Source organism: Antrostomus carolinensis, unplaced genomic scaffold (genome assembly GCF_000700745.2).
Source record: "Antrostomus carolinensis isolate BGI_N321 unplaced genomic scaffold, ASM70074v2 scaffold2342, whole genome shotgun sequence".
Lineage (NCBI taxonomy): Eukaryota > Metazoa > Chordata > Aves > Caprimulgiformes > Caprimulgidae > Antrostomus > Antrostomus carolinensis.
In genome coordinates, this window is record NW_010300014.1 from 3,845 (window position 1) to 20,707 (window position 16,863).

The window sequence follows — 16,863 nt, forward strand, 5'->3', positions numbered from 1 at the left end:
ATCATTAAGCTAAGTGGGATTCATTGGCTCATTTTTAATGAAGTTGTGCTGGCAATGGGATATTTCTGAAAGGAAGTCTTTCTATGGGTGGTTCTGTTTGCTCCTGTGGGATTATGTATGAAGATGTTGCAGATTTGTGGTAGAAGTGAAAAGTTAATATGAAAAGTGAAAACACAGTATATGACTTTGAGCAATGTGTTGCTCAGTCTTGGGCTGAAACTGCTTCAGGCTTCTGAAAACAGTGAGGTCTGTTCTTGCAATGAGCCTAAGCGGTGGAAATGAGGTAGGTACTGAATTTCTCTGTGTCTGTTGACTCTGGTCCTGTGGTTGCTGTGGTGTAATATAGGGATATATTTTTATCAGTGCAGGTAAAACTTAACTCTGATGCCATGAGGCCACCTCAAGTGTTTAAATCCTCTTGCTAAGCAGTCTCTTGGGAATGTCCTGTAGGCCACAGAGAATGCACACCAAAGAACCAAGCGCTTCTGTGTGTATGTGGATCTGGTTTTGTAGATCCCTTTTGCAGACTTTACTACAGTGAGGCCATTGCACTAATCCCACAAGTCAGCGCTCTTTCCTGCCATCAAAAGCCAGCCACTGCAATAGGAAAATTGAACGCGTGTTCTAAATGTATGTTAAACATTAAACAGAGGCGCTCCTTTCACTGCACCACTTCAGACCAATGAGCTCCATTTTGAAGCACTAAAATGACTTTGGTGTGTTAGGTGAAACTCACGCATCCAGCTGACAACTGGATTTCACAGACTAACGAGCTGTTTCCTTCATTCCATGCTGGCTGGAACAAACTACAGAGAGGAAAGAGGTACAAGTCTTATGAGTGGAAAGATGGAGACTGTTTTCTACTGTAACTGCAACATGAAGTAAACACACTGCATATTAGTTGTAAACATAAAATGAAATAGCTGATCTGGTGAGCAGTACTCTGTGAGATAAGAATGGTACTATTAAGTAAGAAGACAAGATTGTCGGAGAATCACAGAATCACAGAATATTAGGGATTGGAAGGGATCTCAAAAGATCATCCAGTCCAATCCCCCTGCCAAAGCAGGAACCTAAATGAGATCACATAGAAAGGCGTCCAGGCGGGTCTTGAATGTCTCCAGAGAAGGAGACTCCACAACCTCCCTGGGCAGCCTGTTCCAGTGCTCTGTCACCCTCACCGTAAAGAAGTTTTTTCTCAAGTTTAAGTGGAACCTCCTGTGTTCCAGCTCACACCCATTGCCCCTTGTCCTACCATTGGGCATCACTGAGAAGAGCCTAGCTCCATCTTCATGACATTTGCCCTTAACATATTTGTAGACATTAATGAGGTCTCCCCTCAGTCTCCTCTTCTCCAAGCTAAAGAGCCCCAGCTCCCTCAGCCTTTCCTCATAAGGGAGATGCTCCACTCCCTTAATCATCTTCGTGGCTCTGCACTGGACAATCAAGCAGTTCCCTGTCCTTCTTGAACTGTGGGGCCCAGAACTGGACACAATATTCCAGATGTGGCCTCACCAGGGCAGAGTAGAGGGGGAGGAGAACCTGTCTTGAGAAAGGACTATTTATCTCAGATAAAAGTCTCCTCTATTTACTCCCCAGAAAAAAAGTTACACACGTGAAGGTGAAGATGAATGAATGAAATAAAATTATTTACTTAAGAGTTAAAACCTACCTAAATGAGCTGCAGCACATTTAAGCACTGGCTTCATCCCAAGTCTTTGATTAATGTCTTTATTTTGCATATTCTAAACCATAACTGCTAAGTATCTTGCATGGTAAGGAATAGGATTGTTCATAGTCTAAAGTTAGCTTTAAGCATTTTGTTGAAAAATCCTTCAATTTTCTCTTGGAACTACAAATGTGTGTTACTGAAACTAATATTGGTAGAAAAAGTTTGATTTTGCTCTTATGATCATTTTACTTTTCCATTTGTAATTTGTTAACTTTGGCTATTTGTATTTTAGAGACAATTTGCTGTTTTCTTCCTTGCAGAACGTGGTTCGCCACGTAATTTGGTTACCACAGACATAACTGACACTACAGTTGGGTTATCATGGACACCAGCTCCAGGAGCAGTTAATGATTATAGGATAGTATGGAAATCACTATATGATGATACAATGGGAGAGAAGAGAGTCCCTGGAAATACCGTGGATGCTGTGCTAGAAGGCTTGGAGCCAGAGACTAAATACAGGATTTCAGTATATGCAACCTACAGCAGTGGAGAAGGAGACCCAGTGGAAGGAGAGGCTTTTACTGATGGTGAGTGTAGTGTATTACCATCATTTGTAATATTCTGTTCTTGATGAAATTATCATATTTAAAAGAAAATGGACCTTACTTTTCTTCACCTTTTTTTTTTTTTTTTTTTTTCCCTGGAAAGTGCCCCCAAACCAAAATGCCACCTCAGGTCAGTTAATTCTGGCTTTTTGTTTGAACATTAAAAACCAGGAAAGTCTCTTCTATGTCATGTAGGTTTTCAATTCAGCAAGAATTACTTCCCATTTAAGATGTGATTTTGTCTGGCAAATTACTCTGAAGCCAGCCTTTCATAGGTTTCATGTGACTGCTGTAAATCAGATGGAAGAAATGTTATGGATAGAGTAAGGAGGAAAGGTGGTGTAAATTCCCACGGAATCAATGAATTTCCTTTCAAAGCTATTGCCCTTACCAGTCTTCACGGTCCTCAAACTGAGGCTCAGTGGATGATTTTGATGTTTGTTATTTACCTTTCCTCAGACTCTTTTTTTTTTTTTCTTATTTGATAAACATTATGTACTATTAGTTAAAGCAGGCTCAAGTCTCTTCTGCAGTGTAGGCAAAGTAAAAAACACTGAGAGGCCGGGGTAGCTTGTTGCTGTATAGCAACAACTGGCAAACAGAGGAGACAGGATGAATGAAGAGATGCCTGGGATCTGCCTTGATGTTTCTCTTGTTTGCCTAAAGGGGCCATGTGAAGATGAAGCCTGAGGGAGTGCTCTGGGCAAGCGTGATGTATGTTTACACGTTCTTGTGCTCTTTCCTAAGCATCTGTTTTGACTACTGTCAGAGACAGGCTGGGGAACTACATTAACCTTTGTCCTTGACCTAGTATAGTTGCTCTTAAGGTCTTGCAAGAGCAATGATTGCTGCCATTGGTGAGAGCTGACTCCCCAGAGTCAAAGCAGACTGCTGTCCCACATCTTCTGTCTTTCTTCAAGAACAGCATCATTAGCTCTCCAATCTTTACCAGGTTAAGTAGGCAGCTTAACCATATCAGTTGTTGCTTCTCTCAGTGTGCTGCCAGAGGGAACTTGCTGTCAGGTCTATCAACAGATTCAGACCTGAGGCTAAGTAATATTTTCTGTTGCAAACACAATTAGAAATTCTCAGTTCCTAGGACCAGGAGAAGATGCTGTAGCCTGCAAACCCTACCTTACTGTGTGATGAAATACTGACCGATTCTGGCATGCCAAGGAAGTTCTGTTTTGCGAAAATCTAGATGGTTTATTCCGGCTGACAGCCAGCATTACATACCTTTCAGTTCACTTCAGATCATTTGTAACATTTGTGCAGTCTGGAAAATACCTCTTAGAAGCCGAGTGCTGCAATTTGTAGAGAAAATACTTTATTAGTCCCTGTGCTTATTTCAGCACATATACTATCCTGCAAATAGTGGCGAGTGATTTTCTAAGCATTTCAAAAGTCACTCACCACTATTTGCAGGATAGTTTGTATGGAGGCCAACACCCAGCAGTTTAGGTATTCACCAATACCTTATCAGATTGGTAAGCCTGAAACTTTGAAAATCTTGACTCTATAGGACATTGTGTACATAAAAAAAAATAAAAAAAGCCTTTGCAATTTATCACTTTCATTTGAGAGTACTGAATCCATTACTTAACAGTTTACTGAAAAGCATGACTAAATAAAATTCCCAGTGTCATCATGCAGTTTATACTTCTCTCTTTTTCTTTGCAGTGGAAAGCATACTCATTTTTGTTTAGTCCATTAAAATTACAAAATAATTTAACAATGGTCTGTGAGATTCCCTTGTGTCCACATAATCAGATACTGTAATTTTTTTTTAATATAGCAGAGTGAATTTTGTAGGCATGCATTTGAACATATCTTTATGTGACAAAGTAAACATTTATCCGTATTTTTACACTGAAAAGTGTCACCAAATGCCAGGACTGTGACAGTAGACAACGAGACAGAAAATACAATGAGAGTTACATGGGAACCTTCACCTGGGAAAGTCTTGTATTACCGTGTGTACTACCGACCACGTAGTGGAGGAAGGCAGATGTTTGGAAAAGTAAATGCTCCTGCTACAAGCATAGTGTTAAAGCGACTTAAGCCGCGAACTACATATGACCTCAGTGTTGTTCCATTTTATGATTTTGGACAAGGAAAATCAAGAAAAGCAGAAGGAACAACAGGTATGTATCACATGCTTGTACAGGATTTAATAATTAAAGTTTTGTGCTTAAAACTAATAATCACAATACATAGAAAAGAATGGTGGAGTCTGCCAAGATCATGTATTAACAGGCAAATTGAAGAAAATGTTAAAGGTTGAGAAGAGAATTTGTTGGAAACTTCACTGTGGCATAGCCTGAGTGCAGCTTTTTGCTGTTGATATTGAGGGTGTAAATACGTTGTAAAATCTGGTTGAAAATACTGGACTTGTTTGGAAACACTGTCATCAGAAGTTTAAACAGATGTTTTATGAGGAAGACAGTATGTCAACAGACTACTTAATCAAGTGTTGTCAGTTGTTTCAAAATTTGCCTTTTGGTCCTGGATATTGATTAAATAGTTACCTACCGTCCTGTTATATAGATTTGTCTTATTTGGTCACCATATCAGAAACGCTGTTTCTGAGTACTAACCTGCACTGGGTGGCCATTAGTCTTCAGAGGAAGTTGCTCTTGACCTAAAATCCTCAAACTGTTTGGCTGGCACTCCTCTGAAGAATTATTTTTTGATGTACTGACACATCTGTGGTTGGTGAAGTTGCTTAAGCTCCCAGGCCCTGGGCATGTAAAGGGAGAGGACTGTTGGCAGGACCTTTTCTCCAAAAGTATCCTTGCTTCCACACTCTCCATGCTCTGACCTGTGGGACTCAGAGCTCTGAAGAAGCAGCTTGAGCAGTGATATTGGTGACTGAGTACTGGCTGGGTGTGACTTTTACTTGCAGTAAATTCTGATTTTTCCAGTGTTGTTTTAAAAGGAAGCTGCTTCCATTTCTCTCTTTTGGTCTATATGGCTCACCTTCTTGCTGCCATTTAAAAGACAGAGGGCTAGTCTAAGCTGCTCATCTAGTTTTTCTCTGTAAGTAGTAGAGAGAAAGACTGATGGTGGTTAGTCCACCTATTGTCAACATTTTATTGCAAGATTTTATTGTGTTGTTTAAGATAGGTGAGATGAATTGCTATCTATCCCTCAGTCAGTTGACTATGGAGGGAGCCTTGATAACAAACTTAGTCCACATACCTATTGGTTAGATAGCTAAATTAGGTGAAGTGAATCCCACCTTTCACCTCTTGATACTTGTCTTTATGTCAAAGGAAAGGCATAAAGAGTTTAGGGATGCTATTAATACTGGATTTGCATATAGATTTTTTACATAAAAGCATATTTGTTGACTTTTTTCCATAACCAGACCTGATTTAAAACCCTTTTTTTCCATCCTTGCAGCCTCTCCCTTTAAGCCACCTAGAAATCTGAGAACTTCGGATTCAACAATGTCCAGCTTCCGAGTAACCTGGGAGCCAGCCCCAGGGCGAGTGAAGGGGTACAAAGTAACTTTTCACCCTACGGAGGATGATGGGAGTCTTGGAGAATTAATAGTGGGGCCATATGACAGCACAGTGGTATTGGAGGAGCTTAGGTATGGATGAGAATTCATGTGTTTGGTTTGTATTTTTTTAATAACTTTAGCTTAGGGTTTTGTTTAATCATGATCTGGGATGGAAATGCCTGGCAAAATCTACTGTAAGTAAGGAAGTAATTTTGTCAGTAGGCTATGAGGATCTTATTATGCAATCTCTGAAAGGCACCTGGTAGTGCTCTTTCTGAGACTATTGACATCAGTTGTGGTGTCCTCACAGGAACTGAAGGAGGCAAAGATGTGGGCAGAGGCTGTGTTCTGCATTTCGCATATAAGAAAGCTAATAGGACACTGGAGAAAATTGGGATTTCTAAAGTTTCCTCACAGAAGTTCCTTAACTCATGTTATAAAAGCCTAGTTTAGTTCTTGATTTATTTTCTCAGAGGCCTGGATTTATAAAGTAGCCTTCAGACCATGTCAAAATCTGTTATGTAAATATACTAAATATATTAAAAATGGATCATTAATTAATTACATTAGTCTTTATTAGTCATAAATTATTTGAATGAAGAAGGCTATGCATTTAAGTATAGAATCTAGAATCAGCTTTTAAATTGTCAAAACTTCATTGTCTTTTGGAAGAGCTAGACTTTGAGCTTCATGTTTTCGCACCTTTTCCATGGGGGATTTTTTTTCTGTGAGGATTTCTTAAGTGAAATGTTGACATTTAGTTAGCCAAATGACTTTAGTTACAGTACATTTGTTTGACTATTGCAGGGCAGGAACTACCTACAAGGTAAATGTTTTTGGAATGTTTGAAGGAGGAGAGAGCAACCCCCTGGTTGGACAAGAGATGACCACCCTTTCAGACACTACTTCCGAACCTTTTTTGTCTAGAGGTAAATATAACTGAATTGCAGAAAAGGCAGCCCTGGCTTATGGATAAAAAAAGACCAAAAGTTTAGCAGCATTTCCTTACCGTTTTTCTAATGCACATAAATATTTATTTACAGGATTCAGTATACTCCCTACCCTGATGACATAACCTCTGGTCTGAAATGACCACGAGGTATGCCCCACTTCATGATTCTAGTCCTCTGCACCCTTTAGATGATCTTACAAAGATGATAACTGAGGCAACCCATGTTTTACTGATTACTCAAAGCCATCTGCATTGCATTTTGAAACCATCCACATCTGTGTTAAATCACATAAGGTCAAATTCTTGAATAGAGATCATGGCTCATCTACAGGGGTGTTCGCAGGAGTAGAACAAGGAATTTTAAGCAGATCTTTAGCCCTTTACTTGTCCTTATATGGTGAATTTTCCTTTTAAGACTAAGATGGTATAATGAACAAAGATCTGATAGTTGGTAATGTCCCAGTGTAATTGTGTATTATTTAAGTTGGTAAGCAGCATAACCATTTTTTAGTCTTTTTTTTTTTTTTTTTTAACTGTGGAAGGAGGAACCTTAATTCAGAAATGCAATTGGTAAATGCTCTCCAGTATCTGAGAGTTTCTCCCTGTGTAGCTAAATCTCCCTGTGAAAGTTTCTACGAATGTTATGATAGCAGTTCCCTTGGTATGGTTAATGGGCCTCTGAATGGTAACATTTGTGCCTTGTGCCCACCATACTCTGAATTAATACTGGATGAAGAGAGTTTCAGGGCTCAGTTCTCTTTCATGGAAAGCATAAAGAAGCACATCTTTACTTCTTAATAGCCAAATATACATGTAGAAGTAAAGACTTTTCTCCTCTGCCATTTCAAGGCTTGCATAACTATCAGAGAGAATTTGGTGAGGAGAAAGAACCTAACTGCAAAGGCCTTTCAGAGTTAAATAAAGAAAAATGTTTCTGAATAGTTGACTCTATATTCTTTTTGCTTAACCTCTTTGATACCTTGTTTCAACACTGGGCTACGTGAAAAATATTCGCCTTGTATAACCTTATTGACAACATTTTTAGAAGCTTCTTAACTAATTGCTGTCCCACTCTATCTAATACAAGAGGGTAAAACTGAAAAAAACTATGTAACAGGCCATCAGTGACATTAGAGTAAAGCTGTAATAAGTCTGGCAGAAAAATAACTGCACCAGGAGTGGTTTGTTATTTTTTATTACGGCATCTGTCATTTCTGCCTTCAGTATTATATTCTTTAAGCTAATTAGTTTTACTAATGCATGGATTTGAGTCATGGTTAATGTGAAAAATGAATTTTATATCCGGGACTGTAAATGTAATAGCACATAATTTATTAATAAGGGGAAAAAACAATCACCCTAAGTCTGGTGTCTTTGCTAGAATGTTCCATGTGGGAAACTATGGTAGTTGGAAGAAAAATAAAAGTCAAAATAGTTCAACTTTTATAATGTACATGAAGCTAACTTCAACTTCCATATTAAAGTTTTGCATGCAATTTTTTGAACTAACATGGTTTTACTTAAACCCTACTCCCAACTGATTTTATTGTCCTGACTAAAGACTAGATCTATATTTTCTATGCAGAAGAGGATCATGCTTTTAACTCCCAGGTACATGGAATAGTTATATTCATGAATCTACAGTATTGGATCAATTATGTGGAACATATATGAAATCACAATATCTTTCAACTGTGATGAGTGTGGCTGATTTTTCTCAATGGGATTTCTTCCATATAAAGACCAGAAGCTCTGATGGCAGGAAGCCAGAAAATTCGCAGCTGGTAACACAATCTACAGGAAAAGAGAGAGAGCAAGGATTATTTTTATTTTTTTTAAATGGCTGCGGATAAAATCATTGTGTCTGTCTGTTTTGTATAAATATTTCGTGATTTTCCCTGTGATGAAAAAAATATGATGCGTACTTTAATCTGTATTTTGTAAAATGAAGATATCTGAAATAACTTCCTACCTTTTCAGAACATTGCAGCTTTATATAAATGTTTGTTCTTGTCCCCTCTCTGTCTCTTGACTTGTGTTTATGTTTATGTATCTTCTTTAAATTGTGTTCTTTCTTTCCTGGATGTGCAAACTTCTATACCACCTGTATTATTATACCTTTTTCCCCTGAAAATTCAGAAATGCTATTTATTTGAATGTAGTTGTAATAGATGCTGTTAATTTAACCATTACTTAGTTGAAAATTAAGCATTAGCTTAGCCAACCATGACAGACTAAAGTACTGTAAATCTGGATAATTGAATAATGCTCACCGCCATGTCAGTGGTTACCTTAGTAGTCTTCTACAAAACTTCTGAAATCAAATTACCAACCATCCTTAAAGACCAAAACAGATAATGTCATGACAATGGAGAAGAGCACTGGCCTTGATACTCATGAAGGCTTATTTATAAAAGGAAACATACATGAAGAAATTTATACAACTTTTGCCATGGAATCAGTGACTAGTGTGAATAATGTTCACAAAGAGGTCATACTTGACAGAGTGCCAGTGAATAAAACTAGAGCTATTTTGGAAGCTAACTCATGACATATGTCATATAAAAGGATGGGGAAAGAAAGCTATCATGCTAAGGCTATATTTTTCTGGTTGAAAGCTATCACGCTAAGGTAATATTTTTCTGATTGACACAGCAGGTTTAGAATGTAGAACCAGAGCAGAAGCTGATATTGTGCTGCTGGTGGATGGCTCATGGAGTATCGGGCGGCCAAATTTTAAAACTGTCAGGAACTTCATTACCCGTATTGTTGAAGTTTTTGATATTGGTCCTGACAAAGTACAGATTGGTAAGTCCTCATATGTTGGAGGAAGAATGAGGCATAACTGCTACACAACCACGTAATAACTGAATAATGATGGCTTTTTTCCCAGGTCTTGCACAGTATAGTGGGGATCCCAGGACAGAATGGAATCTCAATGCTTACCGAACCAAACAGGCTTTGTTAGAGGCTGTAGCCAACTTACCGTACAAAGGAGGCAATACTCTAACAGGTATGGCACACTGCCAGGATTTTCCTTAAGCTCCAATAAAAATAATTTTAGTAACTGACCCCGGTATTTTTCAGTAAGCTCAAATTTGTCGATGATGAAAGGGCCTGACAATTCAGTACAGTATGTTTGGAAGAAAACAGGAGTAGCATGTAGAGATACAAACCCAGTGGGAATCTGGAGAAAAGTGGTGGAGGAGAGCTTGGGTGATGAAGAGCTCGGGTTGCTGTTGGGCATATGAGAAGAAGAAAAGGCGGTTCCATGTCAGAGTTGGGATGAAGATGAGGTGAGGACCCAGAAGGGAGGCTAGAGGAGACCAATAGGAGGATGATAGATAAAAGGTAAGAGATTAAAGACTTTGAATGGGCTGAAATACTATCAGTTGCTGATAAGTCTAGATGATGGGCTGCAACTAGATTCTGAGTGCTTCTAGAGGGAAGTAAATTGTGGAATGATTTTGTCAGACTGAAATCACTAGGATGAAATACTCTCCATTACCATGCCTACTGTATGGGAATAGTTTATAGTGATGGTTACCTTCTTTGTAACATGCTAGGAATGGCCTTGGATTTCATCCTAAAAAACAACTTCAAACAAGATGCAGGCTTAAGGCCCAGAGCTCGCAAAATTGGTGTTCTCATCACTGATGGCAAATCACAAGATGATGTAGTTACTCCTTCAAGAAGACTCAGAGATGAGGGAGTGGAACTTTATGCAATTGGTAAGTATTATATGAAGAGGTGGCCTGTGCCAGTCCCCTCCTGCCTGTCTTCTAAATGTGCAGAGATGTGGCCACATACATAAGTACCTAAAAGGTTATTCAAAGAATGTGTTTAGGGACTTAAGCTAATGGCATTATGTTTCATGGCCATAATTTCTAACAAGTTTTGTTTTCACGTCTTCTCTGTAAGGTATTAAAAATGCAGATGAAAATGAATTGAAGCAGATTGCAACAGATCCAGATGACATCCATGCTTACAATGTTGCTGATTTCTCCTTCCTGGCTAGCATTGTTGATGATGTAACCACGAATCTGTGTAACAGTGTGAAAGGTCCAGGTACATCACATTTTCAGTCTAACTCATCCTTTTTCCAGTTACGTGTTTGCTCTGCTAATTCCTTTTTCTTACTTATTGGGAACACTGTGTAGGCCTGGGCTGTTTTTTCAGCTGATTGTGTGAGGAAGTTGTGCAGACCACCTGGACTACCCTGCAGGGGTTCTTCCTTTCCTTTCAACAGTGACTGTGTAATACCTAACACAGTATGACATGGCTGGAAGGGCCTTCTTTTTTCCCAGTCAGGAAATATGTTGCTCAGTGTGTCACCTTTTTGCTCATTGTGGCAGGTTCTTTGATGACACTCATCCAATAAGGAAAATTTCAGCAGCCTTGCTCTTTTAAAGTCTTAATGTCCGACAACCCAAAAGCAAAGACAATCATGGAAAAGCAATAATGTTAGCTGATAGTTCTCCAGTGAAACACTGGTGTTGAAGGTGGAATAGGAATGATAGGGAGCTTGTTTGGACTTGAGAGTGTGATGGTGAGCTTTCTCTTCACACTGTTTTAAGAATTCCTGAGGAAACAGAAACTTAAGCAAGTACCTAAAGTATTGATTTTTTTTTTCTTCCTAAGCCATTTTTTTGTCTCATGTTTTTATTCCTGATGATATAAAATAAATTAATATTTTTTTAAATTTGCTTCCACTTGTAGGTGATTTACCACCTCCCTCTAACCTAGTTATTTCAGAAGTGACACCTCGTTCTTTCAGACTGAGATGGAGTCCACCTCCTGAGAGTGTTGATAGATACCGAGTTGAATATTACCCTACCTCTGGAGGTAGCCCGCAACAGGTTAGTACTGTATGCTCATCTCTGACATTATCCATAATAAACTTGGACTTCCACATCACAGTAATGTCATTCTGAAGTGTCTGCTGTGTATTGTATAACAGTAAATGACAAAAGGCTCCCAAGGTCAAGAATATCATGCCTTGGTAAATGATACACAAATTACAAAAAGTAGGAGCTTAAAGATGACTTTTTGGTTGCTTTAAAATAATAAATCCTGGAGTAAAATGTATTTCTTAAAAACATTTGACTGGTATTTCTAGTGATTTCTTTCTGTTCATATTCCATTGTTAAACATTAGTTTAAATAAGTCTGTAGTAGAAATTTTCTGCGCATACTCATGAGTAGGCTCACTCTCCTTTTAGTACAGTTTCTTATTAATAGAAAAAAAGGCAGTGGGCGATACAGATTGTGAGGTAGTGCTTAGATTAACGTTGTATGATGGTACTTTGAATCTGTGCCTAAGCATATCCTCCAAACTGTTCAATGCACAAGGTCAACCTCATCTTGTGGTTATTCTCTACACAGAGAGCTGGTAACTGACAACCCTTGAATTCTGAGCAATCTGAATTGCTCATCACTCTCGTCAACCAGACAGAATAGTATTTTGGGGAATGAAGTTAGGCACCTCTGTGTACCTAACTAAACTTCCCATCTCTGAATGTGGCTTTAAAATCTTAACTCAGATTTGACTCATGGAGAATTTAATCTTAATAAACTATGGCCTCAGGATTTTGTCTTTGTTTAGGGTTGGAGCAGCCATTCCGGTGAACACAGACTTTATAGCTTGACTGCTTGCTGGCATTTTTGTTCTGCAAGGTGTTGCTAATGCCATGTGCTGTAACCATCTAGATTATTCTAGATGTTTAAAACACTTTTCCAAAGTAGTAACATATATCTCTGGCACTTTCTTTATGTTGCTGAGTAATATAAAAATGTAAACCATGTGTAAAAGCAAGATGGACAGTGAGTGCTTCTAGATATATCCATCTCTATTGAAAACAAGTGTCTGTCCTAGGTTTCCCTAAAAATACAGCTTGCTTTGCAAAAATAATGGTATACTGTCAGACAAAATACATAAAGGGTTAAGTGCATACTTATTTTTAGTTCCATACCATTGATTTCTGAAGAGTTTCACGAGGAATGATTTTTTCCTTAGAGACAAAATTACAAACGCATTTGTTGTACAGTAGTTAACATTACTTCTCTTTTATGTAGTTTTATGTAAGTAGGATGGAAACAACGACAGTTCTGAAAGATCTGAAACCTGAAACAGAATATGTTGTTAACGTGTTTTCTGTGGTAGAAGATGAAAGCAGTGAACCTCTAATCGGAAGGGAAACAACTTGTAAGTTCGAAGTGGAACTTGAATAACTTGTTAACAACCAGTTTGGCAAATGGGGAGCTGTCCAGGAGAACTTTAGCACTATGGGCCTTCTTCTTAGAGAAAACAATTTTTTTTAATTTGAATGACTGAATTCTGTTGTGTTGCACTGATTGTGCAGATCTTAAAAACTTAAAAAAGTTAAGCAAAGTGAAACTTCATTGTGGTAAAAAATGTTTGTCCCAGCTTCTTTCCAGGCTCACAAAGCACGGCTGTACAACTAGAGCAACAGGCATGAATTATAAGACAGAGTTTATAAATTCCTGAAATCTGATTATATACAAACTTATACTCATTCATTTTTATACTAGATAATTAATTTCCACTACTAGCAGCCAGAATACTTTAGAAATTCATTCTAATTTTATAAGATTAAAAAAAGCCTGTTCAACACAATTACATCACTTCTATGAGACATAAATTAGCCATTATGTTTCTGCTGTTAGCTGTCTACATGATTGATTTTAGGTACATTTATGCTGAATGTAATATAGGATGACTCTCCTGCCTCTTTAACTATATTGAATGTTAGGTGTTCATTTCACTTTTTTGATTGTTTTGTATTAGACTTGTCGTAAACCCTTAAAGTATGTACATGATTTTTATGAAGTCTGTGGTAATTTTTAATGTTTATTTAATAATTTGAGAAATATAGAAAAAATAATAGAGTACAAACAATCCTTTTATAAATACAGATCCCAAACCAATCATGTTTTGTTTTATATTAGAGCATTCATGTGGGTTAAGGTTGCTTTTTAGAATATTCAAGTGTTCTGATGTAGACTTGTAAGATAGTTTTAGCTGTGCATAGCAAATCTGTAGCATGTTCAGAATGTGACGACCTCATTCTTAAACTAAGCACCACTTGCAGATCACCTGTTACCCATAGTGTACCCTAATACCCATATGCAATATTCTCAGTAGTACTACCTGTGATGTGAAATATGAAAGTTGAAGAAGGAGAAGGAAATAAATTAATATCTATCTTTTATTTGACAGTGCCAATCTCTTCAGTTAGAAACCTGAATGTTTATGACATTGGATCAACTTCCATGCGAGTGAGATGGGAACCTCTCAATGGAGCTACTGGTTATTTGTTAACATATGAACCTGTGAATGCCACAGTCCCAACTACAGAGAAAGAGGTAAGAGCATTTTTCTTCACTTCCTGTACTCTACCAAAAATAAGTTAAGAAAATTTGATAGATTTTCTTGATATATCATAGCAGTCAAAAGAGACTGGCATGTACTTCTCAAAGTGCAGTGAACTTACTGGGATATTGTATACAATTACATCAGTCAGGAAGCTGTAAATACACTGTGAATCTCACAAACAAAATTCCCTTGAAGTTAAATCATTGCTTGGTTTTCTGCCATTGCTTTCTTCAGTTTTTAAACATGGTGTGTTATTTTTCATGTGCAGATGCGTGTTGGACCATCAGTGAATGAGGTTCAGCTGGTAGATCTCATCCCCAATACTGAGTACACTTTAACAGCTTATGTATTGTTTGGTGATATCACTAGTGACCCACTCACCACCCAGGAAGTGACATGTATGGACATCTTAATTTTTGCTTTGTTGTTATTGCTTCAGCAACATTTAACTTTCATTTTATTTCATGCAACAGTTTTTATATGTTCTGTTTTGTTCCAAAAACCATCTTTTCCATGTTTTATGCATTTTCTAACACTCATACATTTCCAAAAGATCTGAAAGGCAATTTCAGTGAAAAGGGACCGACTATTAAAAGAGGAAGAAAGAGTTTTTTGCCTTGAATAGTGAAGGGAGTTGGCTTGACAGTCTTGAGGCTATAGTGTTTTCAAAAGGTCTCAATTTTGCTTGCGTTGACTTAGGAACCAAATTCAGATATTAAGAATAGAAAATGCAAAGGAAACATGCTGTAGCAAGAAAAAAAAAAAAGATCTAAATGTGGCTTCCTTTTTAAAACTTTTCATTAAACAAATTTCCTTAAACATTTCCTATTGGCAGAAGCATGTTTCTGGGCTAGATGCACACAGTATGGTTATTCTTATGTTCTTAAAAAATATTAAACCTGTAACTGTACTTTAAAAGTGACTGTTGTCACCAGAAGTGCTGCTACTTTTAAAAGCATTGTGCTCATAATTTACAGTGAAGCTACTGCAGTCTATAGCTATTTTGCTCATTGCTGGGACCATGAACTCTTAAGCTGTCTCATCTAATGGTCAGAGCAATGAACTTCCCAGAAAGTTATTGCCTCCATTTCAATGAAATGCATTAAAACAATTTAATTCCTTCTGTGAGAGACCCATACCTCTGCTCTGAACAGCATTTTCACTTACTACTGTCATTATTTTTACAGTACCTTTGCCTGGACCCAGAGGCTTAACAATTCAGGATGTTACTCACAGCAGCATGAATGTCCGGTGGGATCCTGCCCCAGGGAAAGTTCAAAAATACGTCCTACGATACAAAATAGCTGATGAAGCTGATGTAAAGGAGGTAAATGACAGGAACATTTTTGAAAGTACTAGAAGACAGTTTTATTTTGAGGAGCTAGTTTATGAAAATAGTAGGAAAAAATAGTATTATAAGCCACCATTTTGGATAAAGAAAGTCAGTTTGTGGTGACTGCGGTCAGGAAAGGGTACTGATTTATTGGAAATTGAATAACACAAGATAGATTTCTTTGTGTGCTCCCCTCTTCCTCCTCCTCAAGAGAGGAAAAATCCTCAAACTGACTGGAGAATTTTTCTGTGCTTCGATAAATAGCCATTTTACTCTCTGCTTAAGTGTTATCTTGCCAAGCTCTCAGAACAGTTTATAATTAGAAGGACAGCATTGTGGAATAAAGGTATGTTAGCCCCTTTGTCCACTGTCAGAACATGCGTGAGCCTTGTTAGAGATATTTTTGAGTTATGTGTAAGCTTTCCATAGTTTCACTGCTAGGCATGTATCAGCTCTTGCAGGATTAGATGTGTTTTTGTAAGGGAATGAGAATTTTCTGGAGACGCAGTCTGTACCTTCATTTCCAAAAGAATGAAACAGTGAAAGATACACAAGTAGTACTAGTACCTGTGACAATATGCTTTGCAGGGACATTCGTAGATAGCACTCAATATTCAGGTGTAAATTTACGGGTAAATGGCAAAATTTAGTGTGGAATACTTTTCTGTTTTTCATTACAGGAATTTCTACCATTTAATCAAATGCAGAGTCAGAAATAGAGCAATTTACAGTTATTAAATCAGTATTTTTATTCTTAGGTGGAAATCGACAGACTCAAAACCAGCACTACTCTCTCTGACCTTTCCTCCCAAACACTATATAATGTAAAAGTTGTTGCTGTATATGATGAAGGGGAATCCCTACCAATAAATGCAGAAGCTGTCACCCGTAAGTTTTCCTAATAACCCTTATTGTGGTTATTTTTGCCTTATGTTCTATTTAAGTTATGTGTGTTGCAATATATTACTGAGTTTAGGTGGAACTCTAATTTGATCTATCTCAGAAATATTTTACTTGCATTTGTAGCATTATTTGCAGAATAATAATCCCTGGGAATTTTAGATCAGTTCAGTGTCTTACCGCAGTTAACATTGAGCCTGCAGTTGGCAGAGAGGCAATAGATCAGCAACTGAAGCAAAATTATTTGTATTTAGAGGCTGAAGGAGAAGTGCAGGGGTAGAATTAGTAAGAAAATATGAGGGCAGAGGAAAGTTTTAGCAAGTCTATGCAGGGATCTTGTAGAGAGGGGCCAGCGGAGGGCCACAAAGATGATGAGGGGCCTGGAGCATCTCCCACATGAGGAAAGGCTGAAAGAGCTGGGACTGTTCAACCTGGAGAAGGGAAGGCTGAGAGGGGACCTTATCAGTGTTTATAAATATCTAAAGGGCAGTTGTA

The 16,863-nt window shown here is 37.9% G+C and overlaps 1 protein-coding gene across 1 annotated transcript in view; it reads left to right on the forward strand.

Moving 5' to 3' along the window:
* Nucleotides 1–1,991: 1,991 nt before the first annotated feature.
* Nucleotides 1,992–16,863, forward strand: part of LOC104521077 (collagen alpha-1(XII) chain) — a gene marked incomplete at its 3' end in the record, with an annotated part of 50,262 nt that continues 35,390 nt past the window's right edge. The window contains exons 1-14 of the mRNA XM_010162964.1: nt 1,992–2,262; nt 4,158–4,424; nt 5,686–5,878; nt 6,596–6,717; nt 9,399–9,548; nt 9,634–9,753; nt 10,307–10,471; nt 10,662–10,808; nt 11,460–11,599; nt 12,815–12,944; nt 13,980–14,125; nt 14,404–14,533; nt 15,323–15,462; nt 16,227–16,356. Coding sequence (XP_010161266.1) covers nt 2,121–2,262; nt 4,158–4,424; nt 5,686–5,878; nt 6,596–6,717; nt 9,399–9,548; nt 9,634–9,753; nt 10,307–10,471; nt 10,662–10,808; nt 11,460–11,599; nt 12,815–12,944; nt 13,980–14,125; nt 14,404–14,533; nt 15,323–15,462; nt 16,227–16,356 — 2,122 coding nt within the window. The remainder of the gene's footprint in view (nt 2,263–4,157; nt 4,425–5,685; nt 5,879–6,595; nt 6,718–9,398; nt 9,549–9,633; nt 9,754–10,306; nt 10,472–10,661; nt 10,809–11,459; nt 11,600–12,814; nt 12,945–13,979; nt 14,126–14,403; nt 14,534–15,322; nt 15,463–16,226; nt 16,357–16,863) is intronic.